Source organism: Nyctibius grandis, chromosome Z, assembly GCF_013368605.1.
Source record: "Nyctibius grandis isolate bNycGra1 chromosome Z, bNycGra1.pri, whole genome shotgun sequence".
NCBI classification, from domain to species: Eukaryota; Metazoa; Chordata; class Aves; order Nyctibiiformes; family Nyctibiidae; genus Nyctibius; species Nyctibius grandis.
Genome location: NC_090695.1, coordinates 27,664,033 through 27,690,727, shown reverse-complemented (window position 1 = coordinate 27,690,727; position 26,695 = coordinate 27,664,033). Strand labels below are relative to the sequence as shown.

Below are 26,695 nucleotides of genomic sequence, written 5' to 3'. Positions count from 1 at the left end.
GCTAAAAGGGTATACTGAATAATTATCAGGAATTTTTGCAACACGTGGCCATGTGTAATGTCTGGCTTGTTTCTGCCAATCTATTTAAAGCTATTAACTGAATGAAACACCAATATTTTGGCACAGTTTCATGACCATGCTGAGCTGAGCGGGGCTTTGTCAAGACACAGTAAATGCAATGTGTAAGCGGGCCACAAGGAATGTGGCATTCTTGACCCGAACACACCACTGCATACTCTACGATTTATTTTGGTGTAACATTGAAAGTTTTGTCTAAACCAAGCCCTTCTTGTAAATCCCCTCTCTGTCAACGATTATTAAGGGTCTCAGGTACAGCACCCAGAGTTGGTTCGTGTTTCCTGGGAAACTGTGTTCTGCCACCGCAAAAAGCGCTTCTTCGGCGAGGCCGGACCATGGTCGTGCAGGCGCTTCGGCACCAACGAATCTCCAGCAGGCCCTGCCCGGCACAGCTACACGGCCGAGCCCTTGCGGGGCCCCTGCGGGGCCCCGGGGTACGCTGCTGCCGTCCCGCTCCGCTGCCGCCGCTGCGCGGCACCGAGACGCCGGCGGCTGCGTGTCACCGGCGCCACGCTGGAAACCTCCGCCACCCCTGAGCACAGGGACCCGCCGGCTGGGCCCCTGCCGGGCGCCGCCCCCGGCCCAGAGGCGCCACACTCGCTCTTGTCAGGGCCCGGACGCATCCCCGGAGCCCCGGGAGCGTCGGCCCGTGGGGCCGGGCTGCCCATAGGACCCGGGACACGCCCCTTGCAGCGCGGCCACGCGTGCCACGCCACGCAGCCGCCGGCCGGGCCCGCCCCGCCGCGGCTTCCCTTAGGCACTCCCGGGCGCCCCGCGCCACCTGGCGGCCCCGCAGGCAGGAGCTCCGCAACCCCGCCCACCTCCCGGGCAGTGCCCAATGGGGAAGGGGGCGGCACCCGGCCCCGCCCGCTGCAGCGCGGATTGGCTGCCCGCCACAGGCCTCGTTTGTGGCACGGCCTGGGGCTGGGGCAGCGTCGGCGCAGTCGCGCGCGGGCGGCAGAGCGGTCGCCATCATGTCGCGGGAGTTCGAGCTGTGCCCCGGGCGGCGAGTGGGCGGCGAGCAGCCGTGCTTCATCATTGCGGAGATCGGGCAGAACCACCAGGGCGACCTGGCCATCGCCAAGTGCATGATCCGCATGGCCAAGGTGCGTGCGGGGCTGTTCTGCCTCCGGTGGGCGGGGTGGGCGGCGGGACGCTGCGACGGGCAGGGCTGGCCCGTCTCCCTTAGCGCTCCCTTCGCCGCCGGGAGGGCAGGCCCGCTCCCTCTAGTGAGGCAGGCAGCGAGGTGCGGCGACCGAGAGTCTCAGGGCACCGGCGGGGGCCGGGAAAGCCGGGGGAGGGCATGAAGCCTCACGCTCTCGCCGCGGGTGGCACTCCGGTCGGGGAGCATCGTCTCCGGGTGGTGCCACCGTGTGGGAGGAGGGGAGTTATTTACAGGAGTAATTTTTAACATAAAGTAGCTGCATAAAGTCGCGGTAAGTGCCAACAAAGCGGGTGCCTGCTGTGCAGCCTTCGGTCCGTACCTCACAGCCTGGGATCGCATCCCCTTCGCTTTCAGGGAGCCGCTACCTCGCTCACGGCACACGGGCGTGCGCGTACGCGGGCGTACACGGTCAGCGCACAGGCTCCGAGGCGTTACCGCAGCCCTTCGCATGTGTCATAAGCTAACTGTGAATGTGGGAAGGATCAGGGAACTGCTGAACTGTCTCTGAGGAACCTGCAGTTTAACTTGATTGCATTGGGTTTTTTTGAGGTAATACTTACATCATCCAGTAAGACAGTTGAGCTGTTCTAAAATTTGGTATTATAGACATTAGATACACCGATGTTGGAAAACGGCATATCATTGCTGAAGGAGAAGTCGGGGCATAATGTGTTCATACCTGTGACTCTGGTGTAAGTGCAAAATAATGTACTGAGAATTCAAGTTCACAGTTTGTGTCACTTCAGACAAATTTCATATTCATATTCCTTGTTCTACAGAATCCTGTCACTCATTTTCATGTAAAATTATCATGTGACAGCTAGGATTGAAAAATGCCACAGAAATAAACTCTTCAAATAAGTGGCATGTATAGCATGTGTGGCAGTGTTTAAGGCCAGATTGGATGAAGCTCTGAGCAACCTGGTCTAGTGGAAAGGTGTCCCTGCCTGTGGCAGGGGGGTTGGAACTAGATTATCTTTAAGATCCCTTCCAACTGAAACCATTCTATGATTCTATGATAGGCATTTTGGAAATAGAAGGGTGTGTGTGTATGCAGGCCCTCGGTCACTCTGTGTTTGTACCATTCCTGTGATTGCTATGATGATAAGTGAAAACTCCACTGCAGATGGGCACGTTAGTTGCACAATCCTTGCATTCAGACTGAGGATGCGTGCAGTTTCACTGGCACTTCCACTCAGTGTGCATCAGCTTGTTTTGCAGGACTGCGGAGCAGACTGTGCTAAGTTCCAGAAGAGTGAACTGGAGTACAAATTCAACAAGAAAGCCTTAGAAAGGCCCTATACCTGTAAACACTCCTGGGGAAAGACGTATGGGGAGCACAAGCGCCACTTGGAGTTCAGTCATGACCAATATAGAGAGCTCAAAAAGTATGCAGAAGAGATTGGCATTTTCTTCACGGCTTCTGGCATGGATGAGGTATGTAAGCCATACTGGAATAACAGGCAGAGTCCAGCTGTTGTTATTTGGGCGTGATAGTTCTTTCATAAAAAGAATACTAAATATGTGTGGACGTTGAATTTCTAAATGAGGAAACTAGAAAAATTGTACTTCTGCCAGTCCACTTGTGTCTCTACAATGGTTGAGTAGATGGCTGAACATTTTGGAAGACCTGCCACGTATGCTGAGGTATTTATGCACAGTAAATCATATCAGAGACAAGGCCTCAGGTGAACTCCATAAACAATCAAGGCTTTGAGAGTTTAGATCAGGACTGCAATCTGACCGCTGTCCGGTGTTGTCTGGTGTATTGGCTCCAAGCATTTCAAACTTCCCTCTGTATTTAAACCAGATTCCTTTCTCAACTTAATCCCTATTATTTTCCTCTTTTTTCCTTTCTGCTGTTTACTAGACCCTAGTTGGTGTTTCTGAGCAGCAGAAATGCTTATATTCCTTTTTCTTTTACTAATCTCATGGAGAGGGTCTTCACTTTACTCTGTTACTCCTGAAGCATTTACTGATTTTTGTCAGTGGTCTCTTGAACAGTCAGTCACCAGCTTGTAAAGCTCCATGAAGCTCATCTGCTGCTATTCCCCCTTAAAAGAGGTATATGTATTTAACTCTTGCATGTTGCCTACCTCAAAATGATGTTAAGTTACAGTATTAACAAATGCAATGTGCAACTGAAAAGTGTAAACTGGAAAGATCAGGTAACAGCTAAACCTCAATATAGATCAGAGATTACAGATTGCTTTACTTTGTGGCCTAGAAAATACAGAGAACCAAACTGAAAGAGACCCTCCAGAAGAAAGCTAGCCACTCTTGCATAAGGCAAGCACAGCAATGTCCCTGTCTTTCTGCAAGTAGCCTTATCCAGGATGGGACAAGGATGGGATTTATTTAATGTTTTAAGGTGATGTGTTTAGTGCCTCACTCTTACTACGGTCCGAGAGAATTCCTGATGTATCAGCTTAATCTACTTTCTCATCACATTTGTCCTGCCTCATCTGACATAAAAGTTCATACTTTCTTGTATCTCCTCTCTGTGTGTTTGAACACCATTATCATATCTCTTTTCTGTTTTGTATTGTGTGGACTAAGCAATTTCAATTTCTTCAACCTTTTTATGCTGTCTTTTCTAGTCCTCTGGCCATTTTCACTGCTTCTATCAACTTAACTGTCCCATTGACCAAAATTCTTGAATTGCTGTGCCCCAGCTGAGATGGTGCGAGCACCAAATACCATAAAAAATTACTTCAGATATCTGACAGACAAAATGGTGTTTTGCATGTATTGCAATAGCCTGATGCCATGGACTCGGAAACAGATCTGTGAAAAGAGGGTGTTGTTTGTTTTATTGTTACCTTCATGTCTAGGAGACCTGCTGAACACCACCTACTCCTTTAAGAAAAGAGTAATTAAATCCAGTAGTCTTGGACTTCTGTATCTGGGATCTTAAAAGACCCATATGCCTTTTGGGGGGGAAAAAATCGCACTCTTTCTTTAATGTTAAAACCTCCAGCTTCTAAAGGCTATAGTGCAATTCAGAACACCTTTCATATGCAGCAGCTAAGATCACTTTCCACCTCTGGGATCCCTCTTTTTCTCAAGATGCTGTGCTCCTTTGTGTGTGGCCTCATCAGCTAATTAACAGTACCGATACATGTTTTTGCATTCTTTCTTAAACAGTAATTATATTACACAGCTCCTAAGATTTCTGGTGGCATTTCTATAAGACATCGGTTTGGAACTTACAGCAAACATTGCATAAATTGACATAATAAGTCCTTGAGAATACATTAACTTCTGTAAATTGAACATAATCTCTGGAACTCTAGCTATGTCGAAGAGGTTAAATTGTGTGTTTAACTATATGAGGAAATCAGTAAAGTAATGTATGAAGTAAATGTAAAGACTATGAGTAATTCCTTTATCTACTCTGTTCCATTGTATACTGGACACAAAACAGGATCCCATTGAACCACTCCCTCTAGTGTCATCCTTATTGAGATTACTTCCTATTCCTTGAATCTCTTACAGAAAAGCTGCCAATTTTCACAAGATATTTACCTAATGAAGAGTGGCCTTAGATATGAGGTCTGTCTGTCGTATTTCATTTTGTGCAATCTCCTCAGATTAGATCTGTGGCTTTTTAATATAGCGTATTCGTTGTCTTCATGCACAGTGCATCTAAGAGAATAAACTAATATAGTTTAATATAAATACTTAATATAAATATTTAATATAAAGAGATGTTATGCATCCTAGGTACAAGAAATTGAATCTGCATCATAATTATGATGGAAAAATTAGACTGAAGAAGATGTGATTCTCTTTTGGACATTAGCACTCTGGCATTAAGTAAATTTTACTGCAGCAAGGAATGAGCTGAAGAAATTAAAAGTGTTTATGGGTGGTTGAAGGAGGACAAAGTTAGGTAACTATTTCATTGTTTCCCCTGGATGTGAATGGAGGATTTCAGTGTCTCTTGCCTGTGATAGGTTTGGGATTTTCTTCCTCAAAAGTACTAGTTTTTAAAAGGCCACTTACTGATGCAGTACTGATTTTCACGGAGCCTCCAATAATTCCTGAATTGTCTTCAATATAGCACACACATTTTTAGAAGAAGGCAGAGCATAATTAACATTTGAATAAACTGTTTTATAGTATTTTCGTTGGCATATTTTGTATTTATTTTTTAGTGTCTCTCCTAGAAGCAAATCCATTTTGGATTTCTCTTTTTTGAGCACTTACTTTTTTTCAGGTGCTTATTCAATATAGTCATACAGTTTTTCAGAGTGACACATCTATTCAGGAAAACTACCTGTAGTTTTAAGCACTCTGTGGTTTAGTATTTTTGACCTGCAGGAAATACGTGGCAGGAAGGCTGCTTGCATGCCTGCAGTACATTTCTTCTTCCAACAGGCAAGCTCCCGTCTGCAGGTAGTTGCTCTCTCTGGTAATGGCAAATAAAATCCCAAGAATGCTGTGGCCTACAAGCACATCTTGAAGTTAGAGGAGCAGTGGACCTCACCTGTACTTGATACCAGACGGTTCAATTTAGCAACGGTTTAGCAAGAGTAGGCCTCAGAGTTAGCAACAGTTTAGCAAGAGTAGGCCTCAGAGTAGGCTCTAAAGGCCTGCTCTGTGTTACCTTTACACAGAACAAACTTTCCTGTCAATAATTTTCCTTTTAGCTAGAATAATAACAATAGGTTCTGAAGCAAACTACATGTTTTGTAGATAGAGTTTGTTTATGGGATTGATAACAAGGTTCTAGTAAATAATGATTCATGCTGTTTAAGCTTAGTCCCAGAAAAACAAAGGTCTCTGCTAATTATATAAGGCCAAAAGACAAAACAAAACTGTAGAAAACAACTTTGTGATGTCTAAATTAACTCGATTCATAAACTCTTGTGTCAGAGGAGAGATAAGTTCAAAACGATATCTTCTTCTTGAGAACACATGTACTTGTAAACAAGAAGGCCTCGACCACGCTTGCGCAGAAGCACGATTAAAGGGGGATTGCGACCACCAGCAACCCCCAGAGACCACCCAAGACCCCTTCCCCAATTTAGTACGCATGCGTAAAGACATTACGTAATGCATTACATAACGTATTATGCATAAGTTTTTTTTTTTTTTGAATGCGTGGGCTTTTCTCGGGATTATGTATATAAGGAGCAAGCTTTTGTTCTTAGATGTGCATGCTAGGAGGAGAGATCCCCCATGCACCCAGCGCTGCAATAAACCAATGTCGGCTTTCTAAACTATCATTTGGTTTGGAGAGTTTTCTTGGTTACTCTTTTTTGGTAACATACTAAGCAGCTCTAACTACAGCTGGCTTGACCAGCTATGGCTGGGAGACCAAAGAGACTGCTTTGAGATAGGTATCTCAGTCAAAAACCTATGGAAAATCTGGTTTTTGTAATAGAAGTATCAGAGAAGGCACCTCAGTAATGCTTCATCCGGAGGGAAGTCAGAAACTTGTATCCTCGGAATAGTAAATGCTGTATCAGGAGCAGTGTATTTTGGGGGGGATATATATATATAGATATATATGACCTACTTAATTAAGCTCTGGTATTGCTATTTTGAAGGGAGGTTTACTTCCCAGCATGGTAATTCTTTATCTTTGATCCATCTGAAGTGGTATGTTAAAATGCAGTGATTTCTTTTCCTTGTAGATGGCTGTGGAATTTCTACATGAACTGGATGTTCCATTTTTCAAAGTAGGATCAGGAGATACAAACAATTTTCCGTATTTGGAAAAGACTGCAAAGAAAGGTAAGTATTTTCTTTTGAGCCATCTTGTTAAACATCACTGCGTCTCAGTAGATCAGTTATTAGATCTCTCCTCCAATTGATTTTGAGAAAAAATCTAAAGTATCTTTAGAAGAAAATCACCCTCAGACTTGGAAAAGAAAGGTTCACCCAGCTTCTTTTTTCTACTGAATTCATGTCCTTAAAGAATTTAATTTAATCTTGTGTAGGTTTCGTACAGACCTAGGACAAAACATGTGCATGTTTTCTAATGGCTAGGTCGCCCAATGGTGATTTCCAGTGGGATGCAGTCAATGAACACAATGCATCAGGTTTATCAGATTGTGAAGCCCATCAATCCAAACTTCTGCTTCCTGCAATGCACCAGTGCATACCCGCTTCAGCCAGAGGATGTCAATCTCCGTGTTATATCGGTCAGTGAATAACCCAGAGTGTGCTGTACGTAGGGTGCCAGAGAAGGGCTATACACTTATTGAGATACATTTCCAGGTCTTAAGCATGCTGGAAGTTACTTAATTAGAAGTTAGAAGATGTATCATGTTCCTCTAATTCAGCAAGTGTTGAAGTAAAAATACCTGTTGGATCCTCCTTTAGCAGAACTCAGCTTTGAGGAATATGATAAAATATACTAATTATTCACAATTAAACTGACGAAAATATGACGTATGGTTAACAGGTTAACCCTGTGCTTTGTAGTGCAAAGAAAAATTATGTAGACTGTTACCATTAAGAAGGTGCATGGAATTGAGAACATAATTCTAAATAGGGGGCTAAACCAGAAACTTTTGTTAAAAATGCTTCATGTGATTATCAGAGCAATGAAGAAAATGGATTAGGCCCTTATATAGTTTCCTTCGATGAAAATATTACTTGGATATGCCTAATAATGATGCAAGAAAATTTTTCAAAACTGGCCAGTGTTCAAGCACTTACCTAGATTTATGCGCATGTAGTATGTTTTAGTAGAATGGGACATGGCTGTATTTAATTGCCTTTAGGACTGGGTGACTGTTCCCTATGTATGGCTGAAAGGATTACTTCAGATTTTAAATACGGGGTTGAAGAAACCTGCTTTGGATACAGGTTAAGTTTAAGCAGTCCAGTGGGTTCTTGGATTAAAATAGAGCACTATTCTATTACTAACTTAGAGTGATGCAGGCTTTGAAGACCTTGAAGAGTAAAACTAAATTAAAAGGAAAAGCATAAGAGCAGTTGTAGAACAGAACATACCTCCTTTTCCTTGCATTGATAATCCTAGTGTAATTCTTAAAACATGATGGCTTCTAATGCAGTGTGACTTGTTCTATATAAAAAAAATTCATTCTCAGCATAACCAACTGCTTGTTTTGTGGCACAGTAATTGTCCATGGTTTTTATTGCAGTTATCACTGTTAAATTTGCTTTGTCTTTGAAATTGCAACCTTGGTAATTCAGACTTGTTATGATTCAAGGCATATCAGTCAGCTTTTCCTGATATCCCCATTGGCTATTCGGGGCATGAAACTGGCATAGCCATTTCAGTGGCAGCTGTTGCTATGGGTGCTAAAGTAGTGGAACGCCATGTGACTCTCAACAAAACATGGAAAGGAAGTGACCACCAAGCATCCCTGGAGCCAAATGAACTGGCAGAGTTAGTGAAAGCCATCCGTACTGTGGAAAAAGCAATGGGTTCTCCAGTCAAACAGCTCTTGCCCTGTGAAATGGCTTGTAATGAAAAGGTAACTTTTGCTTTAGATTCATGTCTAGCTGAAACTTGTTTAGACCTATAGCTAGTAACTCTATATTCAGAAAAATAGCATGCTAATTGTTTATTGCAGCAGTGTTTCTGCTTCTGCACTCAAAAATTTCTGCTGCTAAGTAGCAGCATGCACAGTGTTTATGCTTAGCACACTGTAACATTAGTGTAGACCTGTCATTTTCTATAAACTACTTCTGGCAGACAGTAACTGTTTTTACCAAAGCATGATGTTGGCCATTTTGAGTATAATGGAGTTCTGTGTGTATCATCCAGTGATTAACTAAGTTGAGGAGAATCATAGTCATTTAAGTTGGGAAAGACCCTTAAGATCATCAAGTCCAGCCGTAAATACCTCCAGGGATGGTGACTCAACCACTTCCCTGCGCAACCTGTTCTAATGCTTGACAACCCTTTCAGTGAAGAAATTTTTCCTGATATCCAATCTAAACCTCCCATGGCGCAACTTCAGGCCGTTTCCTCTTGTCCTATCACCTGTTACTTGGGAGAAGAGACCAACACCCACCTCGCTACAGCCTCCTTTCAGGTAGTTGTAGAGAGCAGTAAGGTCTCCCCTGAGCTTCCTTTTCTCTACACTAAACCCCAGCTCCCTCAGCTGCTCCTTATAAGGGTCCTATAGGACCTGTTTTGTAGACCCTTCACCAGCTTCATTGCCCTTCTTTGGACTCGCTCCAGCACCTCAATGTCTTTCTTGTAGTGAGGGGCCCAAAACTGAACACAGTATTTGAGGTGCGGCCTCACCAATGTTGAGTACAAAGTACTTGTAACAGTAATAGGAATAATTGTTCTCTATGGCTGTATACAAGCTGATTTTACACTAAGCTAGACTACTAGTCAGTCTAATCAGATGCCCTCCATTCTGATTTTGAAAAATTCCAGTGAGCCATTATGCAATTTCAGAAAGGATCTGGATGTTCCCACCAGCCTGGTTACAGTGAAGGTTTCCATGCTAACTCAACCTTCCTTTGGAATGAGAAGTAATGGGGAGGGCAGTTCTGCACAACCTGTTCCCAAGTAACTGCAGAATATTTTTTAGACTTTTTTGGTATACTAAGCCTAGGCACGTGTTTGACTTAAAACTTTTTTTTTCTTATTTCTGCCCTGTAGCTGGGAAAGTCTGTTGTGGCGAAAGTGACAATTCCTGAAGGTGCAGTACTGACACTTGACATGCTGACAGTGAAGGTAGGAGAGCCTAAGGGGTTTCCCCCAGAAGCCATCTTCGATCTGGTGGGCCAGAAGGTTAAAAAAAGTATTGAAGAAGATGAAACCATCACTGAGCAAGCAGTGGAAAATCATGCCAAAAAGTGAAGTGCTAAACCAAAGCACCCCATTGCATGTTTCATTATGTGGTACTGCACAACATAATTAAGTATAGCAGCATGGTAGATTAGAAGAAAGGGGTGTAATTACAAGGATCCAAGCAGGTTAGAGTTTTCAGGCTCTCATTTGCAGGAAGTTTCTGCAGCAACTGGGTATAAATTACGAAGAGTAATTTTATTAGAAACTGTATAGCATTGTGTCTAGAAAATAACAATGCTCCTTCTTTCTCCATGCTACTGAACCTAGATTAATTCAGAGTTTTGCCAAATCTAAGACCACAGTCTGCTGCTTTCCAGCTTCCCTTTTCTGGTAAGAATACACCAAATCACAATAATTTTGTCTACACTTTGAATTGTTCTAACACCATATCTTTGATGTTCCTCGCGTTTTCTGCCGTTTTCCTCACCCCTGTGATAACAGGATGGTAGTTAGTGTTGAATGCAGATAAGTGAAAGTTTACATACGCTGAACAGAAAACTACACATGCAACCTGATGCATTTTTCTCAAGATGAAAGCCTCAAGATAAAAAGTCTCAAGATAAAGCAGTGGGTTGCAGGAATCTGCAGTCTGGGGAAAAGGAGCTCCTTGAAAAAGCTAGCTTCTCAAGAGACAATACCAAGAAAGGAAGCAAACTGGATATGTAGAAAGGTCCCATTTAAGTGGCAAGAGAATGAATGTTTTTGTACTTCTTGTGAACTGAAAGGCAAGAGGCCAAGCCACACAGATTAAGGGGGGGAAAATAGATGGATCAGTGGAAATAAACTTAACCTATACTTCAAAAAAATGTCAGAAGCATCTGTTGTGAGCTGAGTGAAGCTTGGAATCCTAAATCAATTCTGCAGTGCATTTGGATACCTCTCTTTGTACCTGGCAGCAACTTCTTAGGTAGGAAGCCAAATGCTGGTGACGATGCAGCAGCCTACATTGGATTGGGTTTTTTCCCCCGACACTGGTATCTGAGACAGCTGAGGCTTGCTGCTTTACTAGTTCACATCCCCGTGCTTCAGCATGATGGTCAATGTTCTTTTGTGTCCTGCTCTTGCATCACAGCTGCTCACTTTTCTAAGTAAGAAATGCAATCTGACTCCAATCAGCCTGCTGCTCATCCCTTTGTCTAGGAAGGTGCCATATGGCAGCAGCTGCAGACCAGGTATCCCTCAATTAGCTTGGTGAGCACAGAATTGCTTTGGAATAATTCATCTGCATTTTTCTGTGGTAGAATCATTTACTAGTGATGGTTATTTGGAACTTGCTACCTCTTGGTCATGAGCTGGTGAAGTATCTTGAATTGGTGATAGTGTTTCTGTACCTGTGAGCTGTTTACTTTCAGAATGTTTACCCTTCTGCAATTCTGAGGAAACTATTCATATCTTTAAACTTGGAAAGAGAGATTCTTTGAATCATACGCTTGACCATGTGTGAGCTCTGACTGATGCAGTATACTTGCCTTACATTAAAAAACTACTCAATTGTTAAAAACTTTTTTAATTTCAAATTTGAAAAATAAATTTAGCTTATAAAACAAGCTATTGTTTTTGTTTCAGCCTCTGGTCAGACTTTGCCTTTGCCACCATGATTCCAGGGCCTTTAGTATTTGAACCCCATAAGATTACCTGCTTTAAGTAGCAGTGGTTTTTCACTCCAGTAGGGCTGGTCCTAGAGGCTGCTGTAAACATAGGCTCCAAAAATTTCCAGGATTTTATTTAATGTATGGGGAAAAAAATATATTATCCCTATACAGAAACTTGCAAGCTTACTCTCCTAGTTTTATGTGAGCATACCTTTATACAGCAGCAGTTAAAGAGCCTTTGCAAACAGACCACAAAAATAAATGAAGCACAAGTGTTCCACTGACCTAGTGGTTTTATTGCACCTGTGGGTCCTCTGGGCATGTAATCTTCTATTGGGGGTGGTACACAACTGTTTCTCATGCTTCTGCTCTGCAGGAAGAACAGGCCACCCAGAAGCCCAGTTCAGAGTCTCTGTCACAAGTAAGACCAGCCAGTGGCTATTAAGTGTGTGTACAGAAGCTCCTATTTGAGCTTCACTTGAAGGGACCTTCCCCATATTCAGTGGCAGTCTTTGATTTTTCTGAGATGATACTTAAGTATGAACTAATTCACTTAGTGCATTTATGATCCAAATATGACCTTGACAACTACACCACTATGGAACATATGAACTTGAAGCTTGAACTAAACTAAACGTATTACCATACACAATTGCAGGCCCTCTGGGCAGATGAGGGGAGAGAGTTCATAAAAAAAGACGGCAATACCCAGGTTCAAATCTGAGTTGTAATAGGCTTCTTTCAACCATACTTTTTCCATTTTGCAAGTTGAAAAAAAATACAAAAAATATTATATATGGCACTTTAGGTGATACATCAACATCATTTAGAAAAGCCAAATCACCTTCCCCCATTGAAAAATGCATATACATTAAAAATTAGAGTTTGTTTTCCTGAACTTAACTGTTACCTTCTAAAAGCATCACAGTTATAACTTTCCTATGACAGAGATTAATTCATGCAGATCATTGCTAAAGTGGCTTTCATAGAAAAAGCATGAAACAGTAGGCTTTATTTTGCTTCATTCCTTATGTTAGTTTGCATATTCCAATGGACCCTTCCCAGAGCCTCAAGGCTGGGTAAACTGGTTCTGTGAACTTGCAGCAGAAGGTGTGTAAATGAGCCATGCCATCGGTAACATTGTAGAATGAAAGGATTCCTGCTTCATAATCCAGAAAAATGCCAGTATGCTCAGGATCATCGTCTATCAGGATGGGGATTCTCTCCCCCTTGTGAAAGGCCCAGTACTCAAAATCAAACTTCTTAAGGCACCAAGATGCTCTATTCCAGCCCAGCTGACAGGTTTCAGAGTCTCCTTTCCTGCCAATGGAAGGGTAGGCTGCGCCAATCCACCATCCTGCTCCAGCATGAAGCAGGTCAACTTCCCAGTAATGGCTCCCAGGAAGGAACGCATCTCTGCTTAGCACTTGCCATAATTTATCAAATCTCTGGGGACCACAAGGGTAAAAAATCATCCTCCAATTACAGCTTACTACAAGATGGTCATCAGACAATTTCAGCCTTGGGTAAAGGCTGTCGTATTCCCAGGTTGGTGATCTTGCATCTGCAGTCAAAACCATAAACATACTATGTTTATCATGACTCTTGAAAGAAGTCCAAGTTATAAAAAACGTGCAAAGGAGCCCATAGCTGGAACCTGCCGCTTTACAAGGAAGAACCTGACATTTTTAATAGAAAGCACTGCACTATTTATATGCACTGATGCTTTAAAGTTGGATAGGCTTTAAAGCAGATCAGTATGTAAGTCAGTATATGCATGGTTCACAAATAAGAACCAAAATGAGTACAGCTAGGTAGGGAACAAACACTGAGAGCTTCTGCTTTATGCAGAATAGTTGGAGACTTCTGGTGGGATTACAGCCTAAGGGTTTTAGAGAGCACTGGAGCAGACTCTTGGGTTGTGAGATCCCATTCCACTGAAATCCCATTTGAAGATGCACTAGGAGCCTGTTTCTCATAAAGGTACCACCGCTGTGCGCAGCAGCATCGTACATTGCAAAGAAACAACTTACCAGCTCCCAGAGGATTTATAGCAGTTCATCTAACATGACATTTAGAAAAGAAAAATCACAGTCTGAAACTACACCCTAGGAATCACTGTCTTATCCAGCAGCAGCTTAGAATATTTTTACCCTGAAGCAGCTGTCACAGGACTGAAAAAGCCAGGGAAAAAAAAAATATATATAATCAAACTAAACAAGTTTCAAATGACACAATTACACAAGACCAGTCAAAAAGCTACAGGATTTTTAAGATGAGATTTTTCTCTGAAGATACTGTCCTACAACTTCAATATTGAATTGCTGCATGTCTCGTGAGAGTTTTCATAATATACTCTATCTCAGTTATTTACTGTGTTAGCATATGTTTTCTGATTTCATGTTCTAGAAATAACCAAGATACTCCATTTGAAAACAGGATCTGTCATTCTTAAACAATCCCCTTCAATCTGTCTGTCAAGCCGGATAAAACCAGTGTCAGAGTTGGGTACCTAAAAGAACATACATTGTCATGAATTACAGTATTGTCTAGAATACTGGTGATAAAATGTAAACTTAACTTGTATCTTAAAACTATTCCAAATAGTGAGCACATCTACTTTTTCTTGTAAGTGAAGAAAACAAAGCATAACAATACATCCAGATGAGAACTAAACAGCAGTACACTTGCAATGAAAACTGGCTGAGTCATATTTCACTCAGTTCATAGCTGGGGTTTTTTTGACTGAATATGATTTTAATCTTAGTCTAGATAAACTTTGAAGCTTAGATGTTTTAAATGCCAGATGACAAATATATTTAATATCCTGAAGCTGCTTTTCAGCGTGAGTAAATTCCTTTTTAAATGAAAGTTAGGGAAACAAGTGCTTATCTTTTAAAATCCACACTGCTTTGATTTCTCTGCAGTGTTGCATATCTGAACTACGTGTTTGGACCCATGATCTCACAGAGTACAGTCCCTCCCTGTGCTTTACACGCAGCATAGTGCTAAATGAACACAAAATGGGGCAACAGACCCATTCAAACAAGAACTTCAATATTTTACTTGCTCTTCAGTGTTGAACTTATAAATGAAAGGTAATTATACAGCAGGTTATTGTATGAGAGAAATCTGTCTTTGCAACTGAATTAATCTGTTGCTAATTTGACTTAGTTGCTATTTTCTCTCCTGTGTTCTCACATAGAACCCTCTCCCATAAGTAAGCATGTCTAGCGTGGGCTAGCTGACATATTCCATGGTCTAAAGCCCAGAAGCTGTTTTCAAGTGGGCTGGAATCCTCTTTCCAGTCAGGGCAATGCATAAACCACTCCACTCCATTCTCTGTTGTTCCTCTGTTACTCTCCCACAATTTCCTTCCATGAGCAGGAAAGGCTAAGGAAGGTCTCCCACAATTCACTGTGAAAGAGCACAGACATCTCACATTAAGTGGAGGTCCATTCACTGCACAGTTACTTGCAATAGACTTACCCTCTATACTTGTCTGTAATGTTTCAGAAACAAAAGTAGTACACGTGTTATGACTATAAGATACAGCCAGACCCCACATTTCTTCCTTGCCTTGCTGTGGCCCCTAACATCAGCTATGTTTAAAATACAGGAACCAGTGATGCACCATTATCGGTTGCTTTACACACAGAGCCTTACAGATCATCTTCAACTGGGTAAGATCACTGCACACATAGCTGGGTACCAGAAATGAAGCAGTTGCTTTGTTTGAGGCAAAGACATGTGGAGAGAGTTGCTGATGTGTGAAATGCAGCTCGTGGTGCTAGAGAGCCCACTGCTGATACTCTGCGCCCTGCCATCTGCACCTGTATACTGCAAAAAAACCAGAGAGGCAAATAGCCCTGTACATGCAGTGGGTGTTAACTGATGCATCGCCATTTTCTAAACAAAAAGAAAGCCTTTAGGATTTTAATTTTGGTATTATGTCTGTAAACAATGTTAAAACTTCCAAAAGCATACCAATACAGGGGTACACCTCACACATGCATTATCTTGTTGCTGTGATCTCCACTACACTTCAGTCAGGAAAGCTAGTATTGGCATTCATGTGGTCTGAATAGGTCCTAAGTCACATCTGTGTGCATAGTTGGTGACAAAAGACAGGAAACATGAATTATTCATGTAAGTAAAACAGCTACAGGATTGTGTCTTGTGAATGACTGTCATTGAGTCTTTGTTCCAAGTCACTTCCAGCAGGTACACAATGGGGATGCTAAGTTTGTACAGAACACAGGTGACACCAAGACCAAAAGACACTTGAAGTAGGGAGGATTTAGAAGGCCTAGCTTCAGCATCTGCTTTTTCCAGTAAGCACTTGAAAAGCTGTGCAAATAAGTAGTGATGTCTGTCAGTCAAATTTACCTGAAAACCTAGATTTTTGTAAAATACATAACTATTAAATCTCAAGCAAATGGAAATACCTCCATTCCTTTAAAAAAGAACAAAAACCCAAGGACCAAACTGCATCCTGGTGCTAATGTTTGGAAGCATAGATGTGAATTTGACTTGAAAAATAATGCAAAATAGCTACAGTTGTTTGGATTATTGGAGGACTGCAATTCTTCCACTTTTCCTAAGTGATGAAAATTTTAAGTGACTTTAAGTCCAAATATTTATGACCAAGGTTTGTCAATTTCACTGTCCTGTGAGCAGCTGCACATCTTTCTCAATGAGGTGGTTTGTCATATTTAGCTTTAACAGAGTGAAATGGTTGGGGGCCCCAAGTACAAGGGATGTTGTAAATACCTTAGACACTCGATTAACCTAGATATACAAAACAAAGGGAAGCTTTTACAATTTGGAGAGCGGTAATGGCTGTAAGATAAGGAGGCTCCAGGATGGTCTCACTTAAGATGGCTGGGCCTTGGGATGGGCGAATGCGTGAGATAAGGGAATTGCAACAGCTGCCTCGAAGGACATGGCCTACGTGATCCCCAGACTGAGTGTGCGCAGAAGCAGGGGTCAGTCAGCGAACACAGTGAGGAAGACTACCGGCCTTCATCTGAAGACCCCTGACAACCACCAGAGAAAACGACTGCGCATGCAGAACGGACATTTGCATATCTCATGGCTATGTAAATGAGTTCTCAGAAATCCTGTGACTATGTATAACTTTATGGTATATATTCTCTGAAAATTTGCCAAACTGGTGGAGCACTCATGGTGGATAATCCCCAGCGCTGCCCAGCGCTGCAATAAAGAATACCTGCTTAACAACACTCTGGTGTTACTGAGTTTTCTTTGGGACTCCTTACCCAGCCGCACCTAGCTTCCCACTTCGGTGAGGAAAGTTAGAAAGCAAGGGGGTTTGGAGATCTCAGATTTTTGTATCAAGAGTTGAGAAATTGTCTTTTCAGCGCTTAAAGTGACTGCTCACATGTGACACAAATACAGTGCTTTCTCCGTGAATCCATCAAGAGGCAGCCTGAAGGAGATACAGATCAGCATTCATGAAACTCAGGAGCCTAGTTCACTGCCTGCCAAATGCTGCTGCAGTGCTCTCTTAGTAGCAACTGCTCAGTGACGTGGACCAGCTATCCTAGCACCTTAACAGGTTCCAGTTACAAAGTGACTGACTCAATCTGGATCCTGCAGCACAGAAATGATGAAAGTGGGAAAGACCCATGACATCACAGCCACAAAGACAGACTTTGCTTGTTGCGTTCCTGATTTCTTAACAGCTGCTGCTTTTACAAGTGCAACACCTGTTGCATGCCCAGTTGAGATAACCTGTTTTGAATGAAAAAGTTGCAGTGTTTGGACTTAAAAGCTCACTCAGGAAAGCACAGAAACAAGGCAAGGTAAAAACACTGAAAAATACCCCTCTGAGAACACACCAACCTATAGATGCAGGGACAGCATGTAACCTACTCTATCAGCACAGTACTGTCCCTTGCCCTCCCTACTGAGTAACAGCCAGAAGTCAAGTGTCTGCTTGGCCACAGTCATAGGCTCCACTGGGCTGGATCCAGGCTGGAAAACAGACCTTCTCTTACAATAGGCCTCTGCCACCAAGTACTATGGTAATAGGGAATGTTACAGGTTTGAGATTAAAAACAGCTACAGCCCTCATCTGCTGCAGGCCACATGAAATGTCCATGAGCTTCCCATAAGAGAGATGAAACAATTCACTGTACACCTTTCCTGCTAACACCAGAGGAAAGGATCACCTGTAGATTGACCCATAACACATTACATGATGGACATATAATTAAGGACAGACCAGAATGATCTGGAGAACAGAAGTCTTCAAAAACTAAATTAGCCGCTAGCTGATTAACGTACTGGCAGTTCTGAATAAGAACAAAGGATCAAGATTTCACAGACAGAAAGTAAGGTTTCTTTCCCATCCTGAGGTACGGAAAAGGGTAATAATGACTTTCAGGCAGCACCGAGCACTTGTGCCTCACAAACACTGTAAACTTCAGAACCCTTTTAAGATACCATTTTAAGATAGTGGCAGCACACATTCATTGACTGTTTCAGTGACTGAGCAGTAAGTGTTCAGTGCTTCTAACTTTTGTCCAACCATACTTACGTTTTAAGAAAAGCAACCGATCAACAGGACACATGGTTTTCAACACTGTTCCAGGCTCCTTCTTTGCAGTGGCATTAAGGCTACTGAAAACATCTGGGCAGAGATGAAAAGGGACAGTTTAGGGAGTCTGCCAGTGGAAGAATATGGCTGTATTGTCATGAAGATTTTAAAAATAAAACACCATGGGCAATTTTGCTGGACAGGCTTTTGCCTCTTCAGTGTGAATTCCACCTATGTCCTGGGGAAGGTCATACTGTCACACTCCATTTTCCAACTTCATGGGACAAACTGTGTTACTTTTGCTGGGGACAGGCTACTTACTCTGTATACTTTCGACCTTATGCTCTTTGGATAGCATGGAGATGCTGGATCCCAGTGTTGCCAAGGAACTACACAATTGAGCACAACCCCAAGCAAGCACCTCCCATTCCTCAAAAAGCACCCCTCTATCAGATAATAACAGAGTCAGGCAGCTGAAGAAAACTGCAGATGCTAGCTACAGAGCACCTGCACAGTACTGACTAGCAATTCTCCACACATCCTGCAGTGGCCTTTCAGATCTGGTCTGACCACTTTCCCCAGCACCCTGCTCTACTGTTCTTGTGGCAACTCTCAGAAAAGGGATTGGTAAAAGGTAGCTGGGTGAAACATGATGGCCAGTGTTGCCCTGCTCACCTGTAACTCAACAAGTGGCAGGGTTTCCCCATGGTTATTTGTCTTTATGGCTCTGCATCCCATTAGGAAACTCCTTGCCTTAATCACTTAAGGATGAAACACCAGCTCAAAGACAAAACGAGCTCTAAGCAGAACATGTTAACCCACCTTTGAAGTACCAAAAACCAGAGAATTTTTCAGACTGCCTGAGACAGAAAGGTCACCAGGTACCTCAACTAGAAAAAGCTTTCACATTTTACAGGTACTCAATGTTCCATGCCCACCAGATGTCCTGCCAGAGCACTTATACCCACCAGTGACTGAAAGGAAAGAACAGCTATGTTGTGTAGGAGTGATGGTCTAGGGATGTAAGAAAGGAAGAAGTAAGCTGTATTGAAATAACTGATAGAGCTGGAAAAAAGCATCAGACAAACTTTAAGGCACAAAAGACCATCTTCAGAGTTGAAAGAGAAACCTCTTATGTTCCTAAATCACCACTGCTATAGCAACGTTACACCAATGCTGCCAGAGAACAGTACTCAGGTCTGAAAAGCTGCTTGTTTTCTCCAGTTATTTGGTAAAAAGTCCTGCTCTTACTTACAGACCACACTTTATTTAAAAGGAAAGCAAGAGAAAGCAAAATTCACAGCATTCTCCCAGGTACCTTCTTTAAGCCAGGCTTCTAGTGGTTTCTGTAGAATGGACTGAAGAGCTGGCACGAAGTGTTATAATGGTTAAGTACGTGCTCAAATGAGAGAGGTATCGGATGGCACTGCTCTAACAGGCACCTGGGCTCCTGCATTTCCTTCTCAATTTCTGTGTACTTCTGAGGGCAGAAAGCCAAATTCTCCAATTAGCAGAGCCAGTGACACAAAGAGACTCTTCCCTCCCAGCTCCGACACACCAGAAAGCAAGGACAGCTCCATCACTAGGTAAACATACAGGCCATAACAGGCAAGCCTTGCTGTGTTCAGCCTGCCCAATAGCTACTCCTGCCAGTGGAGCCAGGGGCTACCCCAGAGATGGAGAACCAAACAGTCATGGTTAAAACAGGGCCCTCCAGGACACTCCAGGGAATGAGTTTAACCTGGCAAGGACCCTTGTGGGAAATCCCAGCAATGGGAAAATTAAACCACTAAGTTTTAAAAGCAATCTGAAGAATAAAACCCAACTTCCCCCACAAAAAATCTGTCCAAAACCATGAAGAGCAGCTTCCCATGTGGAGGTATGTTGCTAGCACACACAGCAGAATGCCAGTGCCATATCACTCACAACAACACGAACTCTCAAGTCTGCTAAGTTGCAAGGATATAAAAATGCACCACAGGCCTTCCCATAAAGAACAGCATCCTTTGGCTTGTGTCAGGGCATAAGCACATGGCAACACATCCTTCCCAAGGAAGGTGAAGAACATTAAGAAAGAGAGGCTGACATTTATCTGTGGGCAAAAAGAAAAATACTTCCCCCTCCAGTAAAATGATGGCTATTGCTCAGCTTGATTAGGATCACTTGCAATTAAAGAAATGAGACAATTTAGCCTTCCTCCTAAGGTTCCCAAGAGGACTGCCTTTCCTCAGACCTTCATATTACACTGCATAAAGAAAGACCTGATACCGTGTTTGTCTTCAAGATGAAGAGACACGCATAATTCTGTCCCATATATGCTTAAAATTACCATGAATTTCATAGAGATCTGAAATCAATGCCATAGCAGGAACACCTAACAGCTCAAAAATCAGGAACCAAACTGGTTCACCAAAATACCAACGAAAAGAAGATAAAAAGTAGTGAGAAAGACACTGCTTACATACAGAAGGATCTACAGAGAAGATCACTAGAGCAGTTTACCAGGGACTATGAGGATAAGAGGTAGAAAGAGACCACACAATACCACCTCCAGCAACCGAACAGGATCACTGTGGTGTTGTATTCGTCTGATTCGACTTGACTTGAGAAGGTCTCCAGGACTGCAAGCTTTTCTCGACAGGACTCCAACTGCTGATCATGTTCTTCCAGGGCTTGCTGAGTCTTTTCATCAATTAAGTTTTTTGCCAAACTCTCCTCTTCCTGAAGTAGTAACTGGAGCTCAGTCACTTTATGTGACAGCTGCTTTTTGCTCATGTGCCTATAGATTAAGCAGAAGATTGTTCCCCCCCATACTCAACAGACCATAAACATCTCAGACATTTCTCTCCCAGGCTTTCAATGTTAACATTTTGGTTGAATTTTATTCATCTGCTGCATCTCTTGAGAAATGGGTATTTACCCCTTAAGGGAGTGTAGCCAAGATTTACCTGCTGATGTCCTGGATGGAAGAGCTTGAGGGCAGATTCCAAGATGCTTATTTATGCAGAAAACACTGTTTTCTGCTGGAATGTAACAAGGCCAGGTACTAACTGCTATGAGCAGCAGACCTGGTCCTTTGGTAGCAGGACTTTGCCCTGTTTTAAAGCAAGCTAGAGACAGGGAGCTGCTAAGAAAAGAAAGCCTCCAAAAGGAAGTGACATCAAACCGCAATGTCCCAAACCCATGCAGAGCTCCCTCCAGCGCTTCCTATGATGCTCCTTAGAGCAAAAACCATTTCATGCTCTATAAATGAGCTGGAGCTTAGCATACATTCCCATTCTTAAGACAGAATCAACAAAGCAGTTCTTATGCTTACTTAACTCTAAAGTCAGACTATTCAACAATGCAGTTCAATGCAATGCAACACACATCAGTTAAGCCAGAATAACATAATGCTGCTGGGGCTATTCACTATTCCTCTGCACAAAAATGTCAACATTGTTCTTCCAGAGATGTTCGGCTCATCAAGGAGAGAGGGACAGGCCTTCAGAGACTCGTTCCCTCTTCTCTCCCTTTCATAGTAATACGTGTGATGAATACAGGGAATACACTCTTTTCCTGAGAAGCAGTTGCTGCCTGGGTCTTTGCATAGCTACAGAGAAAGCAAAATGTCTCTCCTTGGAAAATGACTATCCAGTGGAGTAGCAAACCACGCTTTATCTTCAGATCATTAGCAGCCTGCTCTATGCTCCTTCTGTTACCAGCTTCTTGCTCTTTTCTCTCTTCTAGATCCTTCAAACACAATGCCATGAGTTCCTATAGAGCAACAAAACAAGATAAAAAAAGGTTTCATAACAACATCTGTAAAAAACAGAAATCAGTATCCAGCTTACTTTCCATATAGGGGAGTATGTTACTGAAACCATTTGTGAGGCTTATTAAGGCCAGTAGTGATGAAACAAGGATTTCAATATTTCACCTGCTCCTGGTGGTTTTACTGGTAAGATTTGGAGAGCTGCACAAATTAGTACCCCCTTCATAAGAACAGGGAAACCTACGGTGAAAAAACACATTTTTGTCTTTAAATCTATGGCACTGTGCATTTCAAGACTACATGCTCATGCGTTTAGCAGCTGAAGAGCAGCTAATCAAGTACTTTTATTCAGAGGACCAGTGGAAGGCTCTGTCTAGAGTCACAATCCAGTGAATGTTCAGGATGCTTCCCAGTGTACAAAAAAGCAATCAGAAATACCCCACTATCACTACAGTGATGCTGTAGTCTGAACACCTGCAACAACAAATATTATTGGTTTGGCTGGTAATCACAGTGTCTGTGACACTTGTGATGTGCCCTGAGAAGCACTGAGCAGCACAGCAGTTACTGTTCTGCTGTGTCTAATCTCACAGTTGCTCACTTGCTGTCCTCTGTTCAGCAGATTGAACAGTCTTGGTGCACTTGGTAGTGCATTTTTGTCATTAGTACCATGAAAGATGCAGGCAATGCAGCCCCATGCTCTCAGTGCACTAGTGTTGTAACAGCGCCTCTCAGTAAATACCAGATAAGCTAGCTCCAGAGGTGTAGCTGTTATCAGTGTCCTGTTCTGAAGCTGGGACACAGTCAAGAGCATCTGCATGCACAAGTACCAGCACATTGCAACATCCCCAGGTCAGCATGGCATTTACACTCTCCACGATCAACAAACTGAGCATTAAGTGTTGCTTCATGGGCAACAGTTTGCATTTCTGACATGTGCCTCCTTTGAAGACACATGCCATTTTTCATTTGGTTATGATAAGAGTGAGAAGAAATTAGGCTCTCAGCAAAAGCCAAAGACTCCACATCTGGAAGTCCCTTGGCACAGGCATGTCCACACAAGCAGATAAATGTTCTTGCATGGAGCAAGACACTCATGCCATTCATTCCAGCCACAATTTTCCAGTCTTGTCCCTGAAGGACCAGAAGGGTTCTGCACCACTTGAAGATTTAGGAGTTCTACAAGGTATCAGCCTTTCTCAATTGATTCTGCAGCCTATACCTCATTCCCTTCCTCAAAAACTGTCAAAGACCACCGAGCAAAACCCAGTCTTCCTTCTCTGCTAGTAAAACACACCACCTCAGGCACTCACTCCCTCATAACAGCGATCATACGCAAGTACTTATGCCAGTCCCAAGCATTTCTGGTTAAGCATTACTTTCTTTAGAGAGGTAAACGAAAGATCTGCTTCCTAGCAGTGGAGACACTGTGTCTGTAATACTTGCAGACAACCCATGTCATTAACCCTGAGGAACCAACTCCAAAAACATTCCTTTAGGGATTGCCTGGATGACCCAACTCACTCAAGTGAAACCACTGTAAAAGCAAGGATTTCTGAGAGATGAGACTCCCAGCTCCAGTCAGGCTCACAGAAGACATATCAAGTGCACAGCATGCTGATCTTATGTCCTGTATATGCACAGGGAGTGTCCTTACAGATGATTTTGTATAACCTTAGATCCAGGGATGAACCAGCTGATGTACCTCACACAATGGTTCTCATCTCTTCTTAGCATCCACAGCGAGGATTTGCTGAAAGCGCTGAAGAGTATTCTCACATGCTGCCTGGTTGATGTCACACCACAAGAGCTGCACAAGATAACTGCTCCCAGCAAACAAAATCACTAGTCAAAATATCTCTTAAGCTACAATTACTTTTTATAGTTTGTGCCTGAAATCTCTGCAGCCCTAAGCCAGTAAATGTCAGCAGTCTTCCAAGAGACAGTGTCACATGGGGACCCAAGTTTCTACCCTGCTCGCTTCCTATTTTGGCACTGTGATGGACAGACTTTGTATGCCTTAAACAACTTGGTTTACAACTCTGGCTGGGATGGATGATGCAGAGGCTTGCCACTCTGGCCGCAGGAAAAGATAAGGGCCCGGGGGGCAGAACAATACCTTTGCTGTGCCTTAAATTACTTGATTTACAACCCTGGCTGGATGAAGAGTTAAGTCCTGCAGAGGCAGAATGGTATCTTTTCCTTGGGGCCAACCTACATGTGGAACATCTTGGCATCAACCACACTTGCGCAGAAACGGGGTCACCCAGCAGACACCACAACTAGGGGGGGATCATGACCACCAGACATCCCTTGGGAGACCACCGACTCATTTCGAGAACAATCTAAGATGTCCCAATTAGCAAGAGAAGTGAGCGGAGGGGGGGAGATAAGAAGGATGTTACCACCCTCTCCTACCTCACATGCAAATTAACTAAAGTTTTTAGAACTTCCTGCTTGGGATGCCGATGCACCGCCCACCCGCCACCTGAGGACCGATGCTGCAAACAATTTACCAGAGGAGTGACTCTGCAAGCAATTTACACCACTGGATCCAAGGGTGGTGATCTCCCTTTTTCTCTCTCATATTCTCTAGCCTCTTTCTCTTTTCCCTTTCTCTCTTTTCTCAGTGCCTTAAGAAACCTAAGACACTTACAACCATGCTGCTTTCCCTGTATGAATAAATTGTTCTTAATTCCATACCAGTTATTTGGTGTCATTTCACCTTAATTTACTCCAAGGGATCTGCAAACTAGTTTCAATCAGGTCATAACAGGCAGTTACCAACAGGGAACCTGCACAGCCTGTCACTTTGTGCACTTTACCCTGGCTCAGATCAGGTTGCCACAGTACGATGCCTGCATCCACACATTGCCCCAGTCTCATGAGGAGAATGCAAACACTGTAGTAAGTTCCCAGCTCCAAGAGGGGTGCTTTGGATGAAAGCACACCAGCCAGCAGGAACAGTGCTCTGAGTTGCTCTGACATCTTTAGTGGTCTTTGCCCTGTGCTGCTCTTTACTAGTGTACAGCCCTCTGCCCTTGTACTGCTCTCTAACATGAAGTGCAATAAAATGCCAGAGGAATTTAGCATGACCTGAGCATCTGCTCACAACCTGTGGGAACTAGAAAACATCCTAATAACACTGCTCCAAAATACCAGAGGAGTGGGAAGGAGTTCTTGCAAAGCCTGCTGGGGCTGCTTGATGGACAGCTAAACTGGGATGAACAAAAAAAGCTTAGGGAAGAACCCCTGTGCTGGTTGTGGCTGGGATGGAGTTAATTTTCCTCATAGCAGCTCATATGGTGCTGTGTTTTAGATGTGACTGTACTGTGAGTGCACAAGAGGTTGGGAGGGGAGGCAAGATGGCAGATGACCCAAACTAACCAAAGAAAAATTCCATGCCATATAACATCATGCTCAGCAATAAAACAGAGAGGAGGGGGTCTAGGTGGGTTAGACATCTTTTGCTGAGGAACTGGCTGGGAGGAATTGATCTACCGGTGGGAGGTGGTGAATGACTGTCATTACATAACTTGGTTTTTTTTGTTCTCTTCCTCTCTTCTTCCACTTCTTCACTTATTAAACTCTTTTTATCTCAACCCACAAATTTTCTTGGTTTTAGTCTTACTTTCCTCTTCCCTTGTCCCACTGGGCAAGGAAGGGGGAGTGAGCAGGCAGCTCTATAGTGCTTACCCGCCTACCAGGATTAACCCACAACAACCCCTGCTCCCTATCCCCAGGGAGCTGTCAAAGAACAGAGGCTGTGCATGGGGACTCACTGTGGTCTAGCAAGCTACAGCAGTGGGGGAAGGGGATAAACAGAAATGGCCTTTCCCCTTCCCCTGTGGCATCCATGTTTCTGTCAAAGGTACTTCCAGCCTGGCAATGAAAACAAGTCCCTCAGGGCAACCAAGCTCCTCTGATTCCCCACACAAGGTCTGAGGAGAAAATGCTGCTGCATTTGACCTGACAGTCAATGTCACCTCCCCATTGTCCCTTGATTTATACTCCGGTTATGTGTGCACTTGGAGTGTGACTGGTAACTCTCTCCCTCTCGTGCACGAACCATGTCCCTGTGCAGTGACAGCATGCTGACACCCGTCCATGTGGGATTTACAAAGCACTTGTCAAAGTACACAAACTTTGTTCTGCTAGCCAGTACAGCCTACAAAACTGATGTGGCAACAAAACCTGAGCTCCACAAGCTGTTCATAAGGCAAGCAAAGCAAGGCGAAAGGCTGAAGATACTTGGCTTACTGCTGCCCACTGCACTAATACACACATCTGCCACCATCTCACCCTGGCAAAAGAAGTCCCAGAAACGACATAAAAAACGGCAAGGCACACAACCAAATCAGGAAGATCTCTGCTCCAGCTCCCCGTTATACCCCTGTCCCATCCCCCTGCCCTGCGGAGCTGGTCTCGCAGAAAAAGTCTCCGCCGCAGGAACCTCCGCAGCAAGGCTCGGCTGCCCTGGACAGGCAGGGCTCCGCGGAAGGCACGGGGCGGGCCGGGCGTGCGGCGGTGACATGGCACGGCGCCCGTCCGCGGCGCACACCTGCTTGTGGCGGACGGCGTGGGACAGGAGCCGGGCGCGGTGCCCGTGGTGCGGACCCAGGGCCGGGCAGAGGGCGCAGACGCAGCACCCGCAGTCCTCGCAGAACAGCTCCAGCGGTCGCCCCGCGTGGCCGCCGCACACCCGCGCCCCGGGGGCCGAGGCCCGCGGCTCCTCCTGCGCCAT

At 43.7% G+C, this 26,695-nt stretch overlaps 2 protein-coding genes across 2 annotated transcripts; one reads left to right on the top strand and one right to left on the bottom strand.

Annotated features, from left to right (window-relative positions):
• The first annotated feature begins 1,010 nt into the window (after nt 1–1,010).
• On the top strand, nt 1,011–16,878 carry NANS (N-acetylneuraminate synthase). The gene is made up of 6 exons (XM_068423348.1): nt 1,011–1,184; nt 2,465–2,680; nt 6,889–6,988; nt 7,244–7,398; nt 8,437–8,703; nt 9,849–16,878. Exons 1-6 carry the CDS (start codon nt 1,053–1,055, stop codon nt 10,047–10,049), a joined length of 1,071 nt encoding a protein of 356 aa, XP_068279449.1. The 5' UTR covers nt 1,011–1,052; the 3' UTR covers nt 10,050–16,878.
• LOC137676494 (tripartite motif-containing protein 14-like) lies at nt 12,661–26,695 on the bottom strand. The gene is given in 8 exon segments (XM_068423347.1): nt 12,661–13,196; nt 18,198–18,290; nt 19,516–19,575; nt 19,578–19,677; nt 20,746–20,802; nt 20,805–20,976; nt 21,844–21,953; nt 26,513–26,695. Coding segments are annotated over 8 exon segments (1,311 nt in total).